Raw genomic sequence first — 23,512 nt, 5'->3', positions numbered from 1 at the left:
CTACTTCCGTTGAAGCTGTGCATGATCCCACCCTTCCTTCACCACCCACCACCCCAGCAGCCCTGGCTGGACTGGGCAGACCTCCCCAGACAAAATCACCCTGGTGCCTCAAGGCCAAGCCCGCAGGCTGCATGAGCAAGCCTGTACCACCTCTTCCGTGTCCGCCAGTTAATTATTTTTCCAAAATAATGAACTTAAAAAACATTTGCCAAAGTCTGAGTGCTTTACCAGTGTGAACAGCCACCTTCCCTCCCCCTCACTGCCCCCCCCCCCCCGCCCAATTCTGTGAGCTCTGAGGCCTCTGCAGGGGCTGGGTGAAGGGGAGAGCAGCCGGGCGGCGGGGAGGGTCTGCTGCAGGACAGCTCAGCAGGAGTGCTCGGGAGCCAGGCCCCAGCCAGATGTCAAGAAGGTGACTCCAGGCTTGAGGCATTGCACCCCTGCCTGCTTTCATTTTTAGACTTGAGGGCTGCAGCTGAATTCCTTGTCCTGTCTTTACTTAATCATGTACTACACGTCATTTTCACCTCTCTGGGAGGGATGTTGTCACAGTTAATTCCTTAATGACTCTTAAGTATAAGTGCATTGGGGTTGAAATATAATCTGTGAAGGGCTCTGCCTCTGGGCTTTCTGCGGGCTGCCTTGCCCTGGAGCATCCTTGGGTCAATTTCAGGTTACTTGGAAATATTACGGTGGGTGACAGGAAAGGGCATGATGAACCCAGCTGGGACTGGGAACTCCTCCCAACCGAGCTCTGTTGTCCAAAGATCAGGGGTCAGCGGTGGCACTCAGAAGTGTCACGCACCTTCCTTCCTTAAGTATGACTCCCTGGGACGCAGAAGGCTGCACCCATTAGAGTGAAGCATTCTTTGGTACCGGTGTTCCCTGGAGACTGGTGGCCAGACTGTAGGCCCTTCTCACGGAGTGGAGGAAGTAGCCTGGGACACAGGCTTGTTAAGATGTCTGAGCCTGGTGTCTACTGGAAAGTACAGCATTCTGCCTCTGGTAGCTTTTTGTTGTCATTTACCACTCTACCTGCTGGCCTGGGTGACATTTCTCAGTGTGGAACAGCTAGGGGGTGGAGGCCACCAGTGGTTACTTATGGGGCTGTTTGGAATGAAGAACAGAGCAGACTCCTGGGAGTTACAGCAGAGGGGTTTCAAGAGTGACCAGGTCCAGAAGTCCGTTTGTAGTTGGGGAAATCCACCAGTAGGTATGGGGTTACCTGGTCCTGAAGGGAAGGGCTTGCTGCTTCCATGGGGCCTGAATCTGGGGCAGGATGGATGCTCTGTGCTGCCAGTGCCTCAGAGAGCAAAGAAGTTAGAGGAGAACATGCAGGAGTGAGTGGGTGCAGAGGCTCAGATAGAAAGGAGCACGTGCATACCTGCCAGGTGGGGTGGGAAGGCTCTGCAGGTAACCCTGAATTATTCAAAGAACCAAGAGAGGACACAGGCACCACTCCCGGGGGGGCTCCTTCCTCTGTCCCTGGTCCCCGGGACGCAGATTTCCGTATGAGTCTTCCTGCACAGGGCAGTGAGTGCTTCAGGGAGAGCCTGCTATTTGCCTGCATAGACGGAACCTTAAACTGTGCATGTGGGTGTGGGAGAAGCCCGGCACCTGTCAGCTGACCCAAGGGTGGAGATCAGTCTGCCATCCCCTTTGATTCTGGCATGTCTGTCGTACGCGTTTAATAAGCCTCTCCCTGCCCCGGAATCCTCCCTCTCTGACTTTGAGGCTCTAGTGAGAGGACCTGGGGCCTGGGGGCCCAGCGAGTGCCTTTCCGTGTCCCTGTGCCATCCTGTGCGCCTTCATCCCGTCCCAGTTACCACGTGCTCAGTCATAGGCAGCAGGGGGAGACGCGCTCTCGACTGTGTCTGGTGCCCTCAAGCCCAGTGAGAACCACGGTCCTCTTTCGGACTCCCCTGCTGTCCCACAGCTGTTGTGGGACACCCGTGGCTTGTGAACAGAGGTGCTGCAGGTGGTTTTACGTCCTTCTGCCCGCTTGGGGCCCCTGCCAGCCCTCTGCACGTGCACGGCTCTTACTCACAGAGATAGAGGGGGTCATGGGATGGTTGGAGCAGCAGTTCTGTGAGCTGATGGAGGGATTTCTGGGGGTCTCACCCTCTGCAGGGGTAGCAGCTGAGACTGGGCTGTGGTGGGCATTCTTGGTGGAGGTCCTTAGAGCTGTGGGTAGACTTCTGTGGCGCTGCGACTCTGGTCTGGAGGGTGAGCATCTGCGTTAATGGGCTGGGTGGGTCTGGCCCTCCTGCAGGGACAGGTATGACTTTGGGTTTTAGGAAAGGGAGCAGCTTGGAATAATTGGTTAGGGAGCAAATTAAGTAGCAGTAGGGAGAGAACTGTCGAAAAAGAGTCATTTTATGAGCATCAGCAACAGGAAACATTTGGGGTCCAAGAAACAAAGCCAAGTGACTGGTATTGGTGTGTGCGTGTGTGCACCCATGGTGCCCCCACACATGCCTGTGCAGGGCCGAGTGGCTCAAGGCCAGGCTGCAGAGTCCTCCAGGGCACAGCCCTGCACCCTGACTTCTTGGGACCCCGTCATGAGCCCAGCCCTCCCTGCCTGACCGTTTTTTTTTTTTTAACTTTCCTGGGAAACAGGCAATACAAACAGTCTGATAAGCCAACCCATGTAAGGTATTAAATGGAGGACTAGATCAGTAATGTTTATGTTATTCTGACCCTGTGAAAACTGCCACTTAAGCCACGTAATGACCATGGCTGTGTTTCCTTCCACACTTGGTTTCTCTTGACGTTTATGGTTGCCCTCCCCCATTTGTTTTGATTTATATTTAACTAACCTTAATTGAACTTTACACTTCTGACAGAACTACAAAGTTCTCCTGAGTGTGGGCAAGTCCTTCGGTCAGAGAGTCGTCGTTTTTTCGTATTCACATCCCTCATGGAGACCTCTCTCTGCTTGTCCCATCTGGCCTGGCTCTTCTCCAGGCCTGCTGCTTAGCTCTTGACCTGGGCTTCCTTCAGCTTCCTCCTGAGGGTTTTAGATTGATCTCTTATTTTTGGTTTGCTTCTCTACTTGGTAAAGCCTCTTGAGAATGGCACAAGGGAAAGAGTTTTGAGACTTTGCATGTCTAAAAATGCCTTTTTTGCCTATACTCTCGATTGGCAGCTGGACTAGTTATGGAATGTCAGGCTGGGAACAGTTTCCCCTTGGAGTTTTGAAGGCACCATTGTCTCTCATTTCTACCATTACCGTGGAGAAGTTCACATACGGTTCCTGACCCCATGCTGAACGAAGGGAGTTTTCTCTCTGGAAACTCTGAGGAGCTGCTCGTGAGCCCCTGGGCTCTAGAAATGCATGGGCTGTGCTTTGCTGTGGGCCTGTTTTCTCTCGTTGAACCAGAAGCCTGTGTGCTTTTCAATGAGGAAAGTTCAGTTCTTCTGGTCCAGGAGTTTTCTTGTATTTTTTTTTTCTTCTGGTAATGTTTTGTTTCATCTTCCCTGGTCTTTACTCTCAGAGCTCCTGTTATTTGGCTCTTGGTTCCTTTGCACAGTCTCTAATTTTATTATCTTTTTGCATGGCTTTGTTGTTCCTGAGACCTCATTAACCTTGCTGTAAACCCTTCTATTTCTGATCCCAGTGATCCTGTTTTGTTCTATTCTGGTTCTTATGTCAGCTGTGATACTTATAGTTTCTTGGGGCTCATTTCTTGTTCTCTGTGTATCCCTTTTTATAGCATCTTATTCCAGTTTCATGGACGCAGTACTGTCTCTTATAATTCCAGTTATTTTGAAATTCCATTCTGTCTCTGGTCTGACTTAGTTCCCTCCCTGCCTGTTTTGTCTTGGGCTTTCTCAAATGACTGTGACCCATAGCTGTACATTTGTATTCAAGAACGAGGTTATGTGTGTGCAGGGCTTATGTGGTGATTGGCTGGCCTTGTCTTAGAAGGACAGTCAGGCTGGGAACTGGAGAGCCCCCAGATCCAGGTCCTCCCCTCTCCTGTCTGGGGCGGCCTCAGCTTTCAGGATGATGACTTTCATGGAATCTTCCACCTCCTGCTCCCCGCCCCTACCCCGCCATGCACACACACCCCCACCACGCCCCCCGACACACGCCCACCCCGCCATGGTGCTTCCTGCCCTGAGTCCAGAACCTCTTCAGAGAGGTCCTGTGGGTGCTGCCCATGGGAGCCTGCCCTGTGGGCTGGTGCTCCTTGAATGGGGACTGCCCAGCTTTCCTGCCCGTCTCGCCTCTGAGGTTGGCGGAGGTGCTGGGCCAGCCCTGAGTGTGAGGAATTCTGGGACCGCTTGAGTCTGCTCCCCTGGGTCCCTCTTCAGGTGTGCACAATTTATTTACTATCCCACATCTGCTGCTCTCTCCTGTTTTTTGTCTTTGAGAGTTATACCTTTTAAAAATCTGTGGTCATTTTTTATCGGAGTTTTATCAGCAACTTGAATGCGTCTCCGTGTGATTTTGGCCGTGCTTGACTGGAGGCCCCTCATGCGTTTCAGGAGTCAGTGTCCACCCTGGGCATCCCCCTCGTGAGCCCTGCTCCTCTGTCCTCTCCTAGATCGTCTGTGGGGCAGGTTGTTGCCCTGGGTCTGCACAACTCGTGTGCCTGGTGTGGTGTCTTTGAGAGTGAGCATAAATGTGCCTGCTCTGGGTGTGTGTTCACCTCCTGAATTAAGGCTGCAGTGCCTTTTATGAGAAAGAGATACTTTTCATCTCTTAGGAAACAGTTCTTCTGGTCCAGGAGTTTTTGGATCAAGATGAAATTCTTGATTCTCTGGTTGGAAACCCCAGGGTTAACGATGACCACTGTTCCAGAAAAGTTAGATGGAGACTCCGTCTAATCTCCCTTTGGTGAATAAGGCCCTTGACTGACTGGGCCCAGGCCCCTACTTGCACCAACAATAAGACGCTTGTTGGCAGGGGCTGGGCAGCTCCTGTAACCGAAACTCTGGCCGCCGTGAGAATGGCCATGGGGGTGTGTGGCGCGGGCCTGTCCTCCCTCTGGGCTGCGCGTGCTTGTTCCCTCTCCCACACCGTTTGTTTTCCTCACGGTGCTCCCTGCGACCTGAAGGAGCCAGGAAAGGTTGATGCGTTCATCCACTTGCTGTGTGCCGTGGGCAGGCTGGGAGTTGGAAAAATGAAGATGAGGAAGAGTCCTGCCGTCCAGAACCTCACAGCCGATATCAGACAGGAGGGTTAATGAAGATGAGGAAGAGTCCTGCCGTCCAGAACCTCACAGCCGATATCAGACAGGAGGGTTAGCCAGCACGGGGGCACGGCGCTGAGAGACACATGCCCTGCCTGGCCCCAGAAGTGCTCCCTGCAAGCTCCGGATCGCCCTCGGGAGGGACAAACTCAGAGCATTCCAGAGGTGGGCGTTCAGAATTGGTCAAAGCACACAGATGGTGGTAGAAGATGGGACTAAAGAAAGAGGGATTTCTGCCCGCCAAAGCCAGAAATAAATATTTCATGGCAAAAAAAGATTGTTGTGTTTAATGAAACTATTCTAACGGTTCCCTATGTCACCCTTTGCAGCACAGTCTTGAACAGCTACCTGTTAGGTCACCAGGTAGCTGTGCTTACTCTGTTCCATACTGCAGGCATTCAAGTCGCTTTGAAGTGTTTTCTTTCTTTTTTTTCTTTCTTTCTTTCTTCCCTACTCTCTTCCTTTCCTTCTCTCTCAGTATTATGGTTCAGGCGACGATCCCAGAAGCAGAGTTGCTGGGTCCAGGCTGTGAACCGTCTTGAGGCAGTTGATAGTTACTGCCAGATTGTGCTCTGGAAACTCCGTGCTCCTCGGCTGGGAGGAGGGTGTCCTCTCCATTTTCCTCCCTCCATGTCCGGATCCCCTAGATTTGTGTGGTTGTCCTGGAGGTTGTAGAGGGGTACTTTCTGAGCGAGGCACCCCACAGACGGTTAGACCGTATTTGTAGTCTTAAAGAACTGATACGTCCTGAAGCATTGGAGCCCTGATGATAGCTGAAAAGCCTCATTTTAGGTTCCATTTCATTCCTCCACAGTCAGACCAGAACCAGCAGCAAAAGGAAGTTGGAGTGGTTGGCATCACACCTCGGCCTCTTGCACCTCCCCATGCTTCTGAGAGCTAGGGGACTGGAGCAGACAATTGAGGGGTGGCCCTGCCAGGAGCCGGGCACCACTGTTCCTTGCCACAAAGCTGCTGTGTGGCCATGACATCTGCCCGGCTTACAAAGCGTGGCAACAGCCTGGAGGGGTGGGGTGGGGTGGGGTGGGAGGGGCTGCAGAGCCCTCTGCTCCTGCTTGCTTCCTTTTCCCTGGAGTCTGATGCACCCTCCCTGCCTGCCGCACGTTGCCCCAGGCCCTTCTCTCTGTCACCCACTGGCCTTTCAGAGTTGGACCGAGACAAAGGTTTCCGGCCCCAGAATGTCCCTGCTTGCTTAATTCCCATGCTCTAAAAATATCCGTACAGAGCTTCTTCCTGCCCAGTCTCCAGTCTCCTCCCTACAGAATCCGCCTGGCTCTCCCTACCCCTCCCCCAGGGAAGAAATAAGATCCCCGTTTCATTGCTCTTTCTAGGCTCAGAGTGGAATAAATAAGAAACGCTGGGTTTCCACAGTTAAAAGGGGAAAACTGCCTTTGTTCGGCCTGGAGGGCTGCCACCCGCCTGGGTCTGGGTCCACACTCTGAAGGTCCTGCCTCCTGCTCTGGGAAGGGCACCAGAGAGGAAGAAAGGTGGTGGGGACAGGAGCCCACGTGGGGTGGCGGAGGGAGGCCAGCCTTCTGCAGCCGACGGGCCTCCTGCAGTGAGTTGCTGTGGGAGTGAGGCCGGGCTCCCAGGCCCCTGCCTGCCTGGTCAGCGTGGACCAAAAAGGAGTCTGTGGGAAGCCTCCACCCTGGGAGGCTGCGGAGGCTCCTGCAGCTTTCTCAGGCATTCCTGGATTGGGCTGGAGCCTCAGCCCCTCCCCCCCACCCCCAAACCCTGGATGCATGCCTAATTGAGGCTTCATTTATTCCCCCATTTTCTCAGCTCCGTAGAAAGAGACAGGCAAGTGGGTGAGGCCTCCCGATCCTCCTCAGAGCATGGGGGTAGTAAGGGGTGGCTGGGGGAGAGAAGTACTCCAGGGTGGGCCTCCTCCATCCCAGAGGGGCTGTGGAGCGGGGAGGGGCAGGGAGGGGAGCCAGGGCAAAGGGGCTGCCAAGCTCGGCAGTGGTGGGAAGAGTTTCTTTTTTTCTCCCCACTCAGAAACCCAAAAATAGCCATGTCAAAGGCACAAGCCTTGCAAGCTTGAAGCCAGCTGAAAGCCATTTGCTTCTGAGCCCTCGCTCTTTTCCCTCCTCTTCCTCCCAGGCCCTTTCTTTCCAAACTCCTGCCCAGTCACGGGAGGATGGGCCCCCAACACACACCACTAGCCGCAGGAAGAATGGACATCCTCTCTTCCATTGCTGCCCCAGACTGCGCCTTCCCCGGTTCCCACAGGGAAGTCTAAACCCACTGCCCTGTACCCTAGTGTAAAAGGTCGCCCCTGCATTTGCTTTTCTTGTAACTTTGAATTTGCTGATTAAGATTTCTTAAAATGAAGCAAATCTGTGGCTAAAATGTAGACAATTAAAAATATGTAAAGACTGGATTGGATCTTGAAACCAAGGGGAGTGGTCATATGCAGGGGCACAAATGCCACAAAAACTGTTTGCTGTTACATCTGTTTTCCCCAATCATAAAAGTAACATACTCATTGCACAGATTTTGTGAGAACAGGACAGCACAAAGATGAGGTGATAATCCGACAATTTAGAAAATTCTCTGATGTGAACTTCTGGGGTTTATATGATGCGATGCCTTTTCTGGTTTCCTTGCTCAGAGTTACTCCTGCTGGGTATCACATCTCTGCTGCCAGCCTGTTGCTCAGCCCTCTGCAGAGAGCAGAGTGGATGTCCTTCTGCAGGGGCACCCGTTTTCAGGGGTGCTGCAGTGGGGGCTGACCTCCATCTGGGCAGCTGTGGCTTGACAAACAACACGGTTTATTTCTCAAGTCCAAGATATGCGTGCAGCATGGCCGGGTTTTGGTGAGAGCTGTCTGGTGAGAGCTGTCTTCCAGGTCCCCGACTGCTCCTGTGTCCTCACGTGGCGGAGAGCAGAGTGGACCTCACAGAGGCCCCACCTCCTGGCACCGTCTCATTGAGGGGTAGGGCTTTAGCGAAGGAGTTTTGAGGAGACGCTAAAGTTCAGTTCATAAAGAGGCCTTCCAGTGACGCTGGCCAGGCTCTGCCAGTGCCCTGCAGTGTCCTGGGTGTAGGGTAATGGCCAGTTAGCCTGGAGACCTGGGTCCCTGCATTCTGGAGGGACTCTGCCTCGAGGTCCAGATTGTCCGAAGCGTCATCAGTCTGGCCAGGGAGAGCACAGCACCAGCACAGGCCGCCCAGGCTCATGGCTTGTTTTAGGCTGCACTTTTCTCCTCTTGGACGGAGGAGGCGATGGCAGCCCACTGCAGTGGTCTTGCCTGGAGAATCCCAGGGATGGAGGAGCCTGGTGGGCTGCCGTCTATGGGGTCGCACAGAGTCGGACATGACTGAAGAGACTTAGCGGCAGCAACAGTTCCCCTCTCGGAACTCGTCAAAATGAAATGAAACTGAATTGGCCCGTCCTCGAGCAGCTTGTCAGAAAACACCTGGGTGGTTGTGTGTGGGCTGACTTCCAGCTCCGCCTGCTAGCTGACTGGTCACTTCTGTAGCCTCAACGACATCTCTGTGTTCTCAGTGGTGTGGGGAGAGGAGCAGTGCTTTTCAGGATGAGCGTGGATGCTGGATGCTCTGGACGAGACTGCAGCTTCGTGGCCTGTCTTCCCACCACCCTCCTGTCTCGCTGCAGGGGCGAGGTCGGGGAGGGTCTGGCTTTGTTGTCAAACAAAGGCCTGCTTCCCCAAAGGAGCCCCTTCTTCTCAGGTTTAGGGACATCTGTTGCCTAATTAAGAGATGAACGTTTTGAGATAGTACATCTAGATTTTTTTAAGTGTGTATTTTCTGTGTTTTGTTTTTTTTTAAAGAAACACACTTGAGAACCATTTTGACAGTAGCATGGACAACAGCAGGGACTCCAGTTGTGTATGTTTACTTGTTTTTGAAGTTATTTTCTGCAGTGGTGACAGCCACCGCAGGGCCCTGATGGGTCCAGGAGACCCGGGAGGGCAGGGCGGTGCAGAACACACGTCTCCAGGGTGCACACCTTTGTGGCTGGGCGGCGTCTGTAGGTAGCACCTCTCCCTCCCCATCCTCTGTGTCCCGAGGCCGCTGATGGGTCCAGAGAACTCGGGTGCTCCCAGGCCTCCATGAGAGGCTTCTTTGAGGTTTCGCTGGGGGCAGACATCTGCTGTCAAGAACCAGGTGTGGGTGCCAGGAGAGCCAGCAGCAGTGGCGGGGCTCCAGGGGTGGGGGTGGGGCAGGAGAACTGGACCTAGAGGAGGTGAGGCGGGAGCAGATTGTAAGGTGGACGTTAAAACATCACCGGGTCAGCGCAGGGCCCAGGAAATGCACACCTCCAAGCCCTTGGTTGGGAGTTTCCAGGAGGAGAGAGAAGTGAGAGCGTCCTTTCTTAGACAAGGCCCCATCAGCCTGCCAGGCCTCAGCTTCTCACAGCCCTTGTTGGGCAGGGAAGTCTTTGCACTTCCCTGAGACAGAGAGCCTTGCTGTCAAGCCCTTCTCTCTGGAGGTTTTCCTCCTTCTCCCGCTGTTGGGAAGTTTAAGCAGGAGGACATCGGCACTCCAGGCTTCCTACCTTGGGAGGGAGAGGGTCTGTACCTGTGGGTTCTCTTGTGGACTGCGGAGAAGCATTTGAGTCTGGGAAGAACAGGGTGCTTGTTCCAGGGCCCTGGACTCACTCCAGGAGGCTCCAACCCCTCTGCTGATGAGCCCCATGGATCCCTGGGAAGGAGCCTAGGAGCCTGTACAGGACGGGATTTCAGTCCTGTGGCCGGGTTTTGTGGGTCAGAGACGGGAGGGCGGGATGCGTTGCTGAGCACCATGGCATTTGGGCACAGGCCTGTTCTGAGACAGGTTGGGGATGTCAGCCCTGGGCTCACAGCATGTGTGCCCTGGACCTGCACTCTTGCTGCAGGTAGATGCCTGTGGGCACCCGAGTGTCCCTGGAGCCTGCGGTCCCTGAGGGGCGTGGGGAGGGTTGGGGGGCCGTGGCCGTGCCTGGCCTGTGTCCAGGCTGGGAGTCCCCTTCTGGACACTCTCGTTACTGCTCTGCTCCCCTGTGTTCTAAAACTTGGACAGCAGAGGAGGCCCAGTGACTTCTGATGTGGTGTGGGCTCAGAGCAGACTTTCTCGATTGTGTGAATTCTCAGAATAAATCAGAGAATTTCTCCATAAAAAGGTTATTTGAAGTCCTTTGGGCACCCACCTTGGATGGGTTCTGCCTAGCCATATTCTGTAGTAGCACCAGCCCCACTTGGTTTCAAGGCTCAGCAGCGTGGTTGACAGGAGGGTGTGTGTGTCTGTGTGTGTGTGTGTGCGCGCGTGCGTGAGCAGCGTGGTTGACAGGAGGGGTGTGTGTGTCTGTGTGTGTCAGCAGTGTGGTTGATAGGAGGGGTGTGTGTGTGCGTGCCCATGTGACCCGCCTGCATGCTCTATGTGGCAACAAGCTCCCCCGATTCTGTGTTCCACCTGGACGCTTACACTGGGTAGGAGCCAGAGGAGCTGGACCTGGCGCTCAGGGCCGGGGGATGGAGGCGGGAGCCTGTGCCTGTGTGGGGTTACCTGGGCTCCACTGGGGACAGGGACTCTCCTCTCATCACAGGAAGTGTGGCAGCCCCACCATGGCCCTCACCTTCCCGTGGGTGGTAGGGTTGCCTGGCGTGGTCTTCACCTTCTCAGTTGGTCGAGGGCCTCCCAGGGTCACCCGAGGAGAGGACCCATGTCCTTCCTCCTCCCCTCAGGAGGTTGCCTGAGGTTTCGTTTTCTTTCTCACTGTGGCTGGCAGGGCCTTTGTGGGTGCTAACCCGAGCCTTGGGTGCTGGGGCCTGACGATACCACGTCTCCAGTCGTGCCCCCTCTCTGTGAACCCTGCTGGTGCTCACCCGCAGCGGGCTCGCAGCAGCTGTGTTTTCTCTCTGTCCCTTCTGTTCTGCTTTCATCAGGTCCTTCCTGGCCCACCACAAGCTGCCTAGTGACCTGGTGCAGCCGGCCAGGGCCTGGGCATCCAGCCCGCGGTGCTGGGCCTGCTGCGGCTGTGAGCAGACTGGCCTCCTCTCCAGGCAGTTGTTCCCAGCCTCGGCGCTAGAAGCATGAAGGGGCTTTTTGGTAATTCTGATTTTAAAAAGCCCCACCCCCAGAGAGTTTAAATCTGGGCATGGAACCTCCATTTAGTTATCTTTCCAGGTCATTCCATTATTCAGCAAAAGTTGAAAACCATCGCGTTAAGCACTCAGGCCTTACAGTTTAGGACCTTTTGCCTTCTCTCCAGCCTCTCTCATGGTTCCTGGTCCCCAAGAGTCTCTTCTGGCTGCTTCAGACCTCAGCATCGGGGGTCTTTCAGCACCAGGGTGAGCAGGGGCCCCTGCAGGAGGGCTTGCTGAGTGCCACGGCCCCAGCAGCTGCGTGGCTTCCAGCCCACCCATAGCAGACGATGGTGTGTTCTCTCCCAATCTGCCTGGAGCCGCTGGGCAGACCAGCACTGCCTTCCACCCGGGCACGGCACCCTGCAGACCAGAGCTGGGCGTGCATCTCCACAGCAGGGCCTGCTGCCTGTGTGCCAGTGCCCCCCGCCCTCTGTGAGCAGCCCCGGTCTCCATCTCGGCTGGAAGAATGGCTTCTGCTAGGAGGTGCCTTGAGCCCCTAACCTTTCCCCTCTGTGCCCGCCCGCCCTCCCTCTTCACCCAGCATGCCCTGGAAGAGAGGGCTCCGAAACTTGTGCTGGAGGCAGAAGGTGTAGAACTAGTGTCTGCTCCCCGACAGGGCTCTCAGATATACAAGGAGCTGTGATGGGTTCTTCTCCAGGGCTTCCCTGAAGAGTCCAGGTACGGGTGTGTAAGGTGGTGTGTGCCCTTGGACATGAGTGGAGTCTGTACAACTGAAGGAGAAGGAATCGTGCTGGGTGCCTTGTGCACAGCGGTGGAGTTGCCTTTGGAGCACTGGTTCACAGTCTGGGCCACCTGGTGTGCTGGGGCCCAGGCGGGCGAGGGGAGAGGCTGGAATGATCCACATGGTCCTGGATTCAAGTGGAGGACACATGTGTGTTTAGCTTCAGAGACACACACTCAGGAGAGAGACCCCGCAATTGATAGATGGGAGTAGGTGGGGGTTGGGGAAGTCAGTGTAGATGTGACTCTGCACAGGTTATACGCACCTGTGTTTCCTGGCCCATCATCTGAGAAGGCCTGGAGGCAGCAACGCCCCCAAAGCAGTGAGCATACCTAGTTCCTCAGTATTGATTTCTAATTCTGTTCTCCAGTGAAAGGAACCAGGGATCCTTGGAGAAATGGCTGATTCTAGGATCAGGGTAGGTACATAGAAGCTGAGCCTGGGGCACCTTGCCCTGCAAACAGTGGGACGTGTGCATGCTGGTAGGCCACACGGGCGAGGCCAGGACAGTTTGAGCCACAGACCCATCGTGTAGTACTGGGTTATAGTCTGTACTATATGGGAGGCACATTGAAGTCGAAGGGGCCTGTGTGGCTGTTCCTGTGCTGCTGCTTCCCGGGCTTGGTGGGGCGGGCGCTGTTGAGACCAGAAGGGCTGGCCCCTGTGAGCCTGGACAGGTTTCCCAGGTTTCCTGTCTCTCGTTCCCTCGTCTCTGTGTGTGACAGGATGAGGTCACGCCTGCCTCATGGGAGGTCATATTTAAGGAAGGATGAGAGAGACTATAATTGGGTGATCCTGGCTTAGAGGTGGTGGAGAGAGGCTCGTGCCCTTCAGCCCTCACCTGTCACATCTCTGCCTTTCGTGGCCCTTCTGCAAACTTTGTGGAGGAGGTAGCACCTTCTTATCATGGAGAGGTTGCCAAAAGTCTCAGGGTACATTTGGTGCCTGAGTCCCGAGACCACACGGAGCTGCGGGGCGACAGGGAGCACTCGCTATGCAGAGGGACCAGGGAGCAGCTTGGCCCCCGAGCCCTGGAGCAGTGGCCTCTGAAGAGGAGCGTGTGTCGCCCAGGGCCCTCTAGGTGGTCCAGTGAGGAGAAAATGCTAGAACTTCTGATGATGTACTTTATGGCCCTTGCTGAACTTACCTGTGTGTGTTGCGTGTGTGTAACACAGGGTGACTCATCAGGGCCGTGTACCTGCCCCAGCGGCACGAGGGACAAGGGAGGAAGTGCGGGATGGGAGGAGAGCAGAGCAGGGTGCTGGGCCTGCCTGCTCTTACGCTCCTGCCTCACTCCACCTTCCTGAGGCCCCGCCTCCGAGAGGCCGTGTGTTTTGTCGGGGCCAGTGGGGATCAAATGTCCTGCCTGAGGGAGTCTGCCTTTGGAGAGGGCAGAGACCACCACCCAGGGAGGGTTCTGCTGGGCACTGGCACGATGTGGGGGAAGGAAGCAGGGCCTGGAGCTGAGGCAGGAAGGTGGGAAGACAGCGCTCATCCTGAGGGAGGTGGGGGCCCTGGGCCACTTCCCTCGTCAGCTGCTTGGTTGAGGACCACCCACCAGACCCCCTGCTCCAGCTTAAGGGCTGGTCAGGGGCCTCCAGGAGAGGCGCTGCGAGGTTGTACTTCACTTGGGACGCGCTCAGCTTGGCGTGGGTGTGGCCCCTCTCTCATGCCCACCTGGGAGCACTTCTGAGACAGGACACACTTTGAAGACACAGTGAAGGTGCATGCTGTTCTGTGGGCACATGGCTGCCCTCCTACCCTGCCGCCTCTGTCCTAAGCTGGGCCTCAGGAGGACGGGCAGATCCCAGAGGCTCCACGGAAAGGCTTCTTGGAGTGGGGAACTTACTCCCTGCCTTGCAGTAACCCCGCGAGCTGGCGGCTGTGTCAGGGCGAGGACTCCGGAAAGCCACCACCTCTGGGGTCTGGCTCCTGGGTGGGGCCCCAGTGGACAAAAAGGGAGCTGGCTGGTGGTGGGTCAGCAGAGCTCGGCATCTCATCTTCAGACCAGATCCCCTTCCTCTGTGTTGCAGCAGGGGACTGGCAGGTGGAAGGGAACCCAGGCACCACTGTGGGCCTTTTTTGCCCCTGCTGCTGCTCCAGGACCAGCCGGGAAGCGCTGGGCCCTTGGAATGGGCCCCTGGTGGAGGTGGAGGTGGGGTGGGAGTTGGAGCTTGGGCTCCCCTCCCTTCACGGAGTCTTCACGCCTGGTGTGGTGGCTGCCACAGCCCCCTGCTTCCTTCCCCAAAGCCTCCTTGCATTCCAGGAGGGTCCTCACTCATCCGCTCAGTATCTTGTTTTTGGATTTCTCTCCCTAATGTCAGTGTCTCATAGCTTTGACTGAGAAAAGGGGGGAAGTGCTATAATTTGTCCCAGCCCTGGCCAGGCAGCCCTGAAGGAGGCCTACCTCTGACGACCCCAGGTGCGAGGCTCCGGGCTGCCTGCCCCAGTCCGCCTTCAAGGTGTGCTTCTCTCTGGCCCCTCCTAGCCTTTAAAAATAGCCTTGCAATTTCAAAACCACCTCCTGTAGCTTTTCTCACTGTTTTCTGGATCAGCCAACCTCTGAGACCAGGCTCCTGGCTGCCTCTGTCACCCCCGCTGTCCTCGAGAGGGTCTGCTGCCTGTTCCCCCCACACACAGCCCCTGTCCTCCCCCAGCACTCCTGGGCTGTTCTTCAGTGGGAAGGAACATGCAGCTGGTTGTCCTCTGAGAAGAGCAGGCCTGTCACCTCTCTCCCCCGGGGTGGGTCAGTAGGACGCGGGGCTGTGAGGGCCAGACTAAGGCAGCCCGCCCCCATGCTCCGCGTGGCAGGGGGATCTGCACAGCTGTGAGGCCCCAGTGCTTGTGGAGAAGCCAGGAGGGTCTGGAAGGACCTGGGGAGACAGGGATGTTCCCTCTGCCCCTACAGTGACTCCTGCTCTGTCTTCCTCTTGCAGCCCACAACCCTCCCACAGGGCACCATCAACATGAACCAGTGCACGGACGTGGTGGATGGGGAGGGCCGGACGGGCCAGAAGTTCTCCCTGTGCATTCTGACCCCTGAGAAAGAGCACTTCATCCGGGCTGAGACCAAGGAGATCATCAGCGGGTGAGTTTGCTACACGTGTGTTGAGCCGAGCCGCCCCACCTGCCGGGGTCCTCGGACTGCCTGCGCCCCTGTCTGCTGAGTTCTTCTCTCCACCCACCTTTGCTTCATCCCCACCCTCAGTTGCCCAGCTGCCCCTGCACGCCTCGCTCCCCTGCCGCCTCCCTCTGCTGGCGTCAGCACATCTTCCAGGCCTCTCTCTGGTCTCCCAGTCCATTCTCACCTCACTCTGGCCTCTTCTCACTCAGACAGGAGGGTCTTGGTCTCCAGAGCTCATCCAGCCTCACCGGCCTCCTGCCTGAAAGGCCCTGGGGCCCTTCCCAGCCCCCACCCGCAGCCCATGCACTGCAGCTCTGAGCTGCTGGCCACGCACGCCCCCTGCTGCCTCTCCCCTGCCCTCCCTTCCGTCCTCCAGGCTGTGCGGCCCCCAGGAGGCCTTCCCCACGAGGTGTATGGCTCTGTCAGCTGGCGCCTGTGAAGGCTGGGGTTTGCCCAAGTGTGTTGTCCTCCTCAGCCAGCGGTCAGCCCTGGAGCAGAGGCCATGTCTCCCTCATGACCCCCGTGTCTGCACTCAGGAGTCACCACAGGGTGACCACATGCACTGCTTTTCTTGTCTGCATGACAGAACAGAGTTCTGGGCCACCCCACCCCCAGCATGCCCTGGGTGGAGGCTGGGAGAAGCCCTGGAAAGTAGAGGGACCCAGATTTCCAGGCAGCTGCCAGCGCAGGGGGCTGAGCTCCGTGCTCTGAGCCCTGTCACATCTGCCTCCTGGGGGCCCTGCTCTTCTGTGCACGCAGCTGCACAGGTATGTGACATGGTGCGTGACAGCGAGCAGGTGCCCCTTGGCCCAGCCAGGAGCTCGGGCGCTGGGTCGTGGAGAAGCTTGTCATTCCTAAGGTGCAAAGGAGAAAATAAACTCTCTGGGTTGAGGGGCTGGGCTGATTACTGCACAAGGAGAAGGAATTAGGACATCAGGCATCTTGTGTTCGGGAAACGGAGGTGGCTTTGAGGGATGGGCTGGGCTTTGGGGCCCCATCAGCTGCAGCTGGCCAAGACTGCCGTGGGAGGAAGTGAGATCTCGTTTTCACTGAGGTGGGTGTGGAGCGGGGGCCAGACCCATGCTCCTGAGGGGTGGGTGGCTTCTTCCTGGGGTGCCAGCTCCCTGCTAGTCATCCTCCTGTGGGGAGAGGCAGGATTTCGTTTCTAACACCAGGGGCAGACGGGAGGACCAGTTTCACTGTCTTGCCTTAATCCTCCTCTTAGAATGTCATGGATTTTAAGAGAGCAAAGCATTTTTGTTGTTGTTCAGTCTCTCAGTCATGTCCAACTCTTTAGACCCCACGGTCTGCAGCACGCCAGACTTCCCTGTCCATCACAAACTCCCTGAGCCTACTCAGACTCATGTCCATTGCGTCAGTGATGCCACCCAACCATCTCATCCTCTGTTGTCCCCTTCTCCTCCCGCCTTTAGTCTTCTCAGCATCAGGATCTTTTCCAGTGAGTCAGTTCTTTGCATCAGGTGACCAAAGTATTGGAGTTTCAGCTTCAGCATCAGTCCTTACAATGAATATTCAGGACTGATTTCCTTTAGGGTGGACTGGTTTGATCTCCTTGCAGTCCAAAGGACTCTCAAGAGTCTTCTCCAACACCAAAGTTTTAAAGTATTAATTCTTCAGCGCTCAGCCTTCTTTATGGTCCAACTCTCACATCCATACATGACTACTGGAAAAACCATAGCTCTGACTATATGGACCTTTGTCAGCAGAGTAATGTCTCTGATTTTTAATATGCTGTCTAGGTTGGTCATAGCTTTTCTTCTAAGGAGCAAGCATCTTTTAATTTCATGGCTGCAGTCATTGTCCGCAGGGATTTTGGAGCCAAAGAAAATAAAGTCTGTCACTGTTTCCATTGTTCCCCTGTCTATTTGCCATGAAGTGATGGGACAGGATGCCCTGATCTTCGTGTTTTGAATGTTATTTTAAGCCAGCTTTTTCACTCTTTCACCTTCGTCAAGAGGCTCTTTAGTTCCTCTTCACTTTCTGCCATAAGGGTGGTGTCACCTGCATATCTGAGGTTGTTGATGTTTCTCCCGGCAGTCTTGATTCCAGCTTATGCTTCATCTAGTATGGCATTTCACATGATGTACTCTGCATATAAGTTAAATAAGCAGGGTGACAGTATACAGCCTTGACGTACTCCTTTCCTGATTTGGAACAGGTCTGTTGTTCCATGTCCAGTTCGAGCTGTTGCTTCTTGTCCTGCATACAGGTTTCTCAGGAGGCAGGTCAGGTGGTCTGGTATTCTCATCTCATTAAGAATATTCCAGTTTGTTGTGATCCACACAGTCAAAGGCTTTAGTGAAGTCAGTAAAGCAGAAGTAGATGTTTTCCTGGTATTCTCTTGCTTTTTTGGTGATCCAACAGATGTTGGCAATTTGATCTCTGGTTCCTCTGCCTTTTCTAAATCCAGCTTGTACATCTGGAATTTTTCGGTTCACGTACTGTTGAAGCCTAGCTTGAAGGATTTTGAGCAAGACCTTGCTAGCATGTGAAATGAATGCAGTTGTGCAGTAGTTTGAACATTCTTTGGCATTGCCCTTCTTTGGGATTGGAATGAAAACTGACCTTTTCCAGTCCTGTGGCCACTGCTGAGTTTTCCAAATTTGTTGGCACATTGAGTACAGCACTTTCACTGCATCATCTTTTAGGATTTGAAATAGTTCAGCTAGAATTCTATCACCTCCACTAGCCTTGTTCATAGTGATGCTTCCTAAGGTCCACTTGACTTCGCACTCCAAGATGTCTGGCTCTAGGTGAGTGATCACACCACTGTGGTTGTCTGGGTCATTAAGGTCTTTTTTGTAATAGTTCTTCTGTGTATTCTCAGCTTCTCAGGTGGTGCCAGTGGTAAAGAACATGCTTGCCAATGCAGGAGACATAAGAGATGTGGGTTCAATCCCTGGGTCCGGAAGATCTCCTGGAGGAGGGAACGGCAACCCACTCCAGTATTCTTGCCTGGAGAATTCCATGGACAGTGGAGCCTGGTGGGCTACAATTCGTGGAGTCAAAAAGAGTTGGACGTGACCAAGCGACTAACACTTTCACTTTTCTGTGTATTCTTGCCACCTCTTCTTAATATCTTCTGTTTCTGTTAGGTTTGTTCCATTTTTGTCCTTTATTGTGCTTATCTTCGCATGAAATGTTCCCTTGGTATCTCTGATTTTTTTGAAGAGGTCTCTAGTCTTTCCTATTCTGTTGTTTTCCTGTATTTGTTTGCATTGTTCACTTAGGAAGGCTTTCTTCTCTCTCCTTGTTATTCTTTGGAACTCTGCATTCAGATAGGTATATTTTTCCTTTTCTTCTTTGCCTTTCACTTCTCTTCTTTTCTCAGCTATTTTTAAGCCCTCCTCAGAGAATCAGTTTGCCTTTTTGCATTTCTTTTTCTTGGAAATGATTTTGATCACTACAGTGTTACGAACCTCTGTCCTTAGTTCTTCAGACACTCTATCAAATCTAATCCCTGAATCTATTTGTCACTTACACTGTATAATCGTAAGGGATTTGATTTATACCTGAATGGTGTAGTGGTTTTCCCTACTTTGTTCAATTTAAGTCTAAATTTTGCAATAGGGAGTTCATGATCTGAGCCACAGTCAGCTCCCGGTCTTGTTTTTGCTGATTGTATAGAGCTTTTCCATCTTTGTCTGCAAAGAATATAATCAGTCTGATTTTGGTATTGACCATCTGGTCATGTCCATACATAGAGTCGTCTTGTGTGTTACTGGAAGAGGATGTTTGCTATGACCAGTGCGTTCTCTTGGCAAAACTCTGTTGGCCTTTTCCCTGCTTCATTTTGTACTCCAAGGTCAAACTTAGCTTTTATTCCAGGTGTCTCTTGATTTCATACTTTTGCATTCCAGTCCCCTATGATGAAAAGGACATCTTTTTTGGTGTTAGTTCTAGAAGATCTTCTGGGTCTTCATATAACCATTCAGCATCAGCTTCTTCAGCATTACTGGTTGGGGCATATACTTGGATTAGTATGATATTGAATGGTTTGCTTTGGAAATGAATTGAGATCATTCTGTCATTTTTGAGATTGCACCAGCATATTGCATTTCAGACTCTCTTGTTGCCTCTGAGTGCTAGTCCTTTTCTTCTAAGGGATTCTTGGCCACAGTAGTAGATCATCTGAGCTAAATCTGCCCATTGCTGTCTATTTTAGTTCCCTGATTCCTAAGGTGTCAGTGTTCACTCTTGCCATTTCCTGTTTGACCACTTCCAATGTACCTTGATGGACCTAACATTCCAGGTTCCTATGCAGTATTGTTCTTTACAGCATCGGAGTTTACTTTCACCACCAGTCACAACCACAACTGAGGGCTGTTTCTGCTTTGGCGTAGCCTTTTCATTCCTTCTGGAACTTTCTCTCCTCTTCTCCAGTAGCATATTGGGCACCTACCGACCTGGGGAGTTCATCTTTCGTTGTCATGTCTCTTTGCCTTTTCATACAGTTCATGCGGTTCTCATGGCAAGAATGCTGACGTGGTTTGCCATTCCCTCCTCCAGTGTCAGTGGTTCTGCAGCTGGAGACGGACGGCCAGAGATGAAGGGAACCTGATCTCCCCAGGCACGAGTGGCAGCAGAGCCACTCGTGGGTCCTGGTTCCCACCTGCTGCCATGGCCTGTCTGGCAGGCACCCTTGGCTGAGGTTCCACTGCCCAACCAGACTCCTCAAGGAGATTTAGGCATCACACACAGAAGCACACACCTGAGTTGGGAGGGGTCTGGGTGACGTAGGACAGGAGGGGTGTCCGAGGTCCCAGGGCACTAGGAGTATGGGAGCTGGGGCCCAGGTCAGCCCTACACAGCCTGGCCTCTGACGGGACCTCCCTCTGGTGCTTGGCAGGGGCTTCAGGGGCTCTCTCCAGTCAACTGTGTGGCCATGGTGCAGGTCTTCTCTCCTTTCCCCTCAAGGCCCTGTCGTGTGAGGCGCACAGGTTTACCCAGCTCGGTAGCATTACTAGTCGAGAGCGACAGGGCCAGTGTTCATGGGTTCAGGGCTCCCTGACTGCTTTGCACATGCTTGCCGCAGCCCTGTTCCCAGGCCCTGGAGGATGACGTGACTTCACAAGCAGTCTCTTTTCCCCTCCCAGGTAGAGCCTGGAGAGGGGCCCTCTGCAGGCGGGGTCCTTGGTGTGAACTTTGCAAAGGAAATGTGTTCCCTTTGGCAAGCTAGAAAGCAAGTCTGTTAACCCACAAGCGCTCGAACTCCTCAGGGCAAATGGGTGAGCCCTTGGAGCCTGCTCGTCTGCTCTTGTGCAGAGTGAGCCGTCGTCTCCTCTTGGCTTCGGGGCTCTGGGAGCAGAGCCTGTGCTCAGATCTCTTCATGCAGTGCACTCGCTCGTGCGCTCTCAGGCCAAGAAACCCTGCTCTCATCTGACTGGGCCTCAGCTCCACTGCTGGAGGGGTGCACTCCACATGCAACCCCTCTCCCAGCTGCTGGCAGCATAGCCACCCCAGTGGCATCCCACACACAAACACATTAAAGGAGCACCTCTGAGAACTAAAGACAAGCCCTTCTTCCTGCCCTGTGCTTGGGTGCTGGTCTTCGCTGCGGCCTCAACCAGTATGCTGGCGCTGCAGACCCTGCCTCCCTCAGCAGTTCAGCCGTTGCTGCCAGGCTCTTGTCACAGGCTGGCCGCAAGCCCACGCAGACCCTTGTATCTGGGCAGAGTTGGCCCAGCATCCCCTGCAGTACTGTCCCCTGTGGAGAGAGCACCACCCTTCCACCCCACCACACCTCCTCCTCCCACCACACCTTCTCCTTCCCCTCGCTCCGACCTTCCCAGCTCCCACGGAGCTCCAGAAAGGCAAGCAGTACCCCCCTGGTTCCAGAGATGAGAGGCCAGAGCCCCGAGGGCTAGGAGCTGCCTGGGTCTTGGTTTGAGGGAAGCAGAGCCAGATCTAAGTCCATGCTCCTGCCTGCTTTCCCTGCTGCTGGTCCAGAGTGAACCTTCCAGTGTGTGGGCCTTGGTGTTGGTCCCTGGGAAGTTCCGCTAGGCCTTCCCCAAAGGTGTTTCCGAGGTGCCCCCAAGGGCGCCCTCATTGTGCAGTTGGGGCCCAGAGGTGAGCCTCTCCAGAGTGTGGGAGGTCAGCTGCACAGTGCCCAGAAGTGACCACTGTCGGAAAGTTTGGCAACGACTCCTAGGTTCTTGCCCCAGTGGTCCTCGGGGCTTCCCAGTCGCAGCGTGTCTGTGCTGGCCAGCCGCACTCCAGGAGGGCAATTTTAGAGTGGAGTGTCAGCCCCAGAGGAAGGCTGGTAGCAAAAACAGTGCCAAGTCCTTACCAGGCCAGTGGTCAGCCTGTCCGTGTTCCAGCTGTGCAGCTGGCACTTCCTGCCCTGGAGTGGCAGCTCTGGTCTGACTGGTGCCATACCCTCCTCTCTTCCAGGTGGCTGGAGATGCTCACAGTCTATCCCAGGACCAATAAGCAGAACCAGAAGAAGAAGCGGAAGGTGGAGCCCCCCACACCACAGGTGAGGCATCCCCTCAGTGGAGCTGGGGCAAAGAAAAAGCACCCTGGGAGACTGGGGGATTCAGGACCCAGCCTAGAATTGGGGGCAAGGGAAGGAAGGGGTGATGCTAGGGCTGAGGCAGCCCTCAGCTCAGGGGTCTTCACCTGCCTTCTCCGAGTCTGTGGGCTGCCTTCTGCATGCTCCTCTGTAGGCCCCAGGGCAAGACCCCCACTTGGAGAGGTTGGCCTGCTGTGGGGCTGCCCCAAGAAGCGTCATTGCACAGTGCCCATCCCTCCCCTGACCATCCCGCCAATTGCTGGGAGCCAAGAGCATGCTGGGAGGAGAGGCTCAGTTCAGCTCCACCTTCCGCACAGACAATTCTACAGACAGCAGGCTGGGCAGGGGGCCAGGAGGAGTGGTCCTGCAGTGCCTGGCCGTGAGGGGCTCTCAGGGTAACCATCAATGGAAAGCACTGGCACAGCCTTGATTCTGTGCTCCTACCAGCTCCCACGAGGCCAGAGTGGGAGGTGGCTGGGGCAGTCCCCCGGGTCCAGGGCTTCCCTCCCCTGGCTGGTCTGCAGGGGCTCAGGGCACCAGGAGGGCTCAGGGCCTCAGCGGGCTGATTTGTGAAACGGGCCTGTTGAAGTCGAGTTCTCAGCTTACTATGAGCAGTGGCAAAAGCGCCAGGCCCCTCCTGGGTGCTCAGTACAATGACCCTGGAGCTACACAGGTTTGCACTCTGGGAGTCCACTTTGTGTGGATTGTTTTCAATAGTAAATCCCGCAGGACTGCACGCTCCTCAGCTGGTGGAATTCATGGGTATGGAACAGTGGGCACAGTGGGCCAACTGACTGTGTGCCTTAGGGGCCCCTATAGAGAGAAGAACCCAAGACCCAAATCTAGCCTTTTTCTTATTGCCCCAGAGTTTTGGGTCAGACTAACAGGGCTGGGGGTGTCCCTTTGCTGTACCCTGCCCTCCAGGAACTCAGGCAGGCAGGGGGCCCAGGGTCCTGCTTCAAGGAGGGTGTTCAGGCATCTGGGAGTTGGGGCCATGGAGTGTGCAGGTACCCCTCAGGCCAGAGGGAGGTCAAGAATGGGGCTGTGGGGGAGAGCACACACCCCCTCGACCGGGGGCTGGGTTGCAGCAGAGCCCAGGGCAGTGGGGAGACAGGCTGGCCCAGACCTGTAGAGCTGGAGCCTAAGAGGCATGGGTTCCCAAGAGCCTCTTCCTGCTCTGGCTATTTGAGGAAGGGCGTCCTGGTACCCAGATGCCTAGAGAGGAGTGGTCATCCACTCAGGATGTGACCAGGGGTTCCCCACTCCATCTCCCTAGACCCCAGAGCTGGGACTTGGGTAAGGCCAGGGGCTGTGTGTTCACCCAGCCCAGTGTGCAGGCTAGGGGCACACATCCTTGGGTGGAGCTGTGGGAGGCTGGCTCCTCCGTCTGCTCACCCGCTTGGGCTCTTGGCCCCTGCTTCTTGGTCTTTTTCAGGGATGTATAAAACAGCAGGCCTCTTGCTGTGATTGAGGCTCCTGTCAGGCCCTGGTCCGACCCACTACAGGCCCACACGTTTGCTCTGAGCTGCCACCTCTTCTCAGGCATCTTGTTTACCCGTTGGGACCTGCTGCCATGCCCACTCTGGGTCAGAACCCTCCTTCTTACTGGCCCTCTGCTCAGCTCCCATGCCCCAGGGGTAGAAAAGGTGGCTTTCTGTGGGAAACTTGCTCACAAGGGGCCTGCTTAGCATGTGGAGGCTGCAGAAGCCCTTTGACTGGGCCTCCCTTCCTGCCCCATTTTCTCTTTGCTCTCAGCTGACTTCTTTATGGTACTGACAGCCCTGGGCCTGCAGCAGTCCTGGCC

At 54.9% G+C, this 23,512-nt stretch overlaps 1 protein-coding gene across 11 annotated transcripts in view; it reads left to right on the top strand.

The window, feature by feature from the left end:
* Positions 1–23,512, top strand: part of MPRIP (myosin phosphatase Rho interacting protein) — a 92,875-nt gene that overhangs the window by 31,294 nt on the left and 38,069 nt on the right. For all 11 annotated transcript variants that reach the window (XR_011467969.1, XM_070389649.1, XM_070389645.1 and 8 more), the window contains exons 4-5: positions 14,986–15,137; positions 21,588–21,672. Coding sequence is in view for 10 of the 11 variants with exons in the window: in XM_070389649.1 (XP_070245750.1) it covers positions 14,986–15,137; positions 21,588–21,672 (237 nt within the window). In the remaining variant the exon portion in view is untranslated. The remainder of the gene's footprint in view (positions 1–14,985; positions 15,138–21,587; positions 21,673–23,512) is intronic.

The sequence above is a fragment of the Bos mutus genome, chromosome 19 (genome assembly GCF_027580195.1).
Source record: "Bos mutus isolate GX-2022 chromosome 19, NWIPB_WYAK_1.1, whole genome shotgun sequence".
NCBI classification, from domain to species: domain Eukaryota; kingdom Metazoa; phylum Chordata; class Mammalia; order Artiodactyla; family Bovidae; genus Bos; species Bos mutus.
Note: the sequence above shows the minus strand (reverse complement) of the source record. Positions and strands in the feature narration are given on the sequence as shown.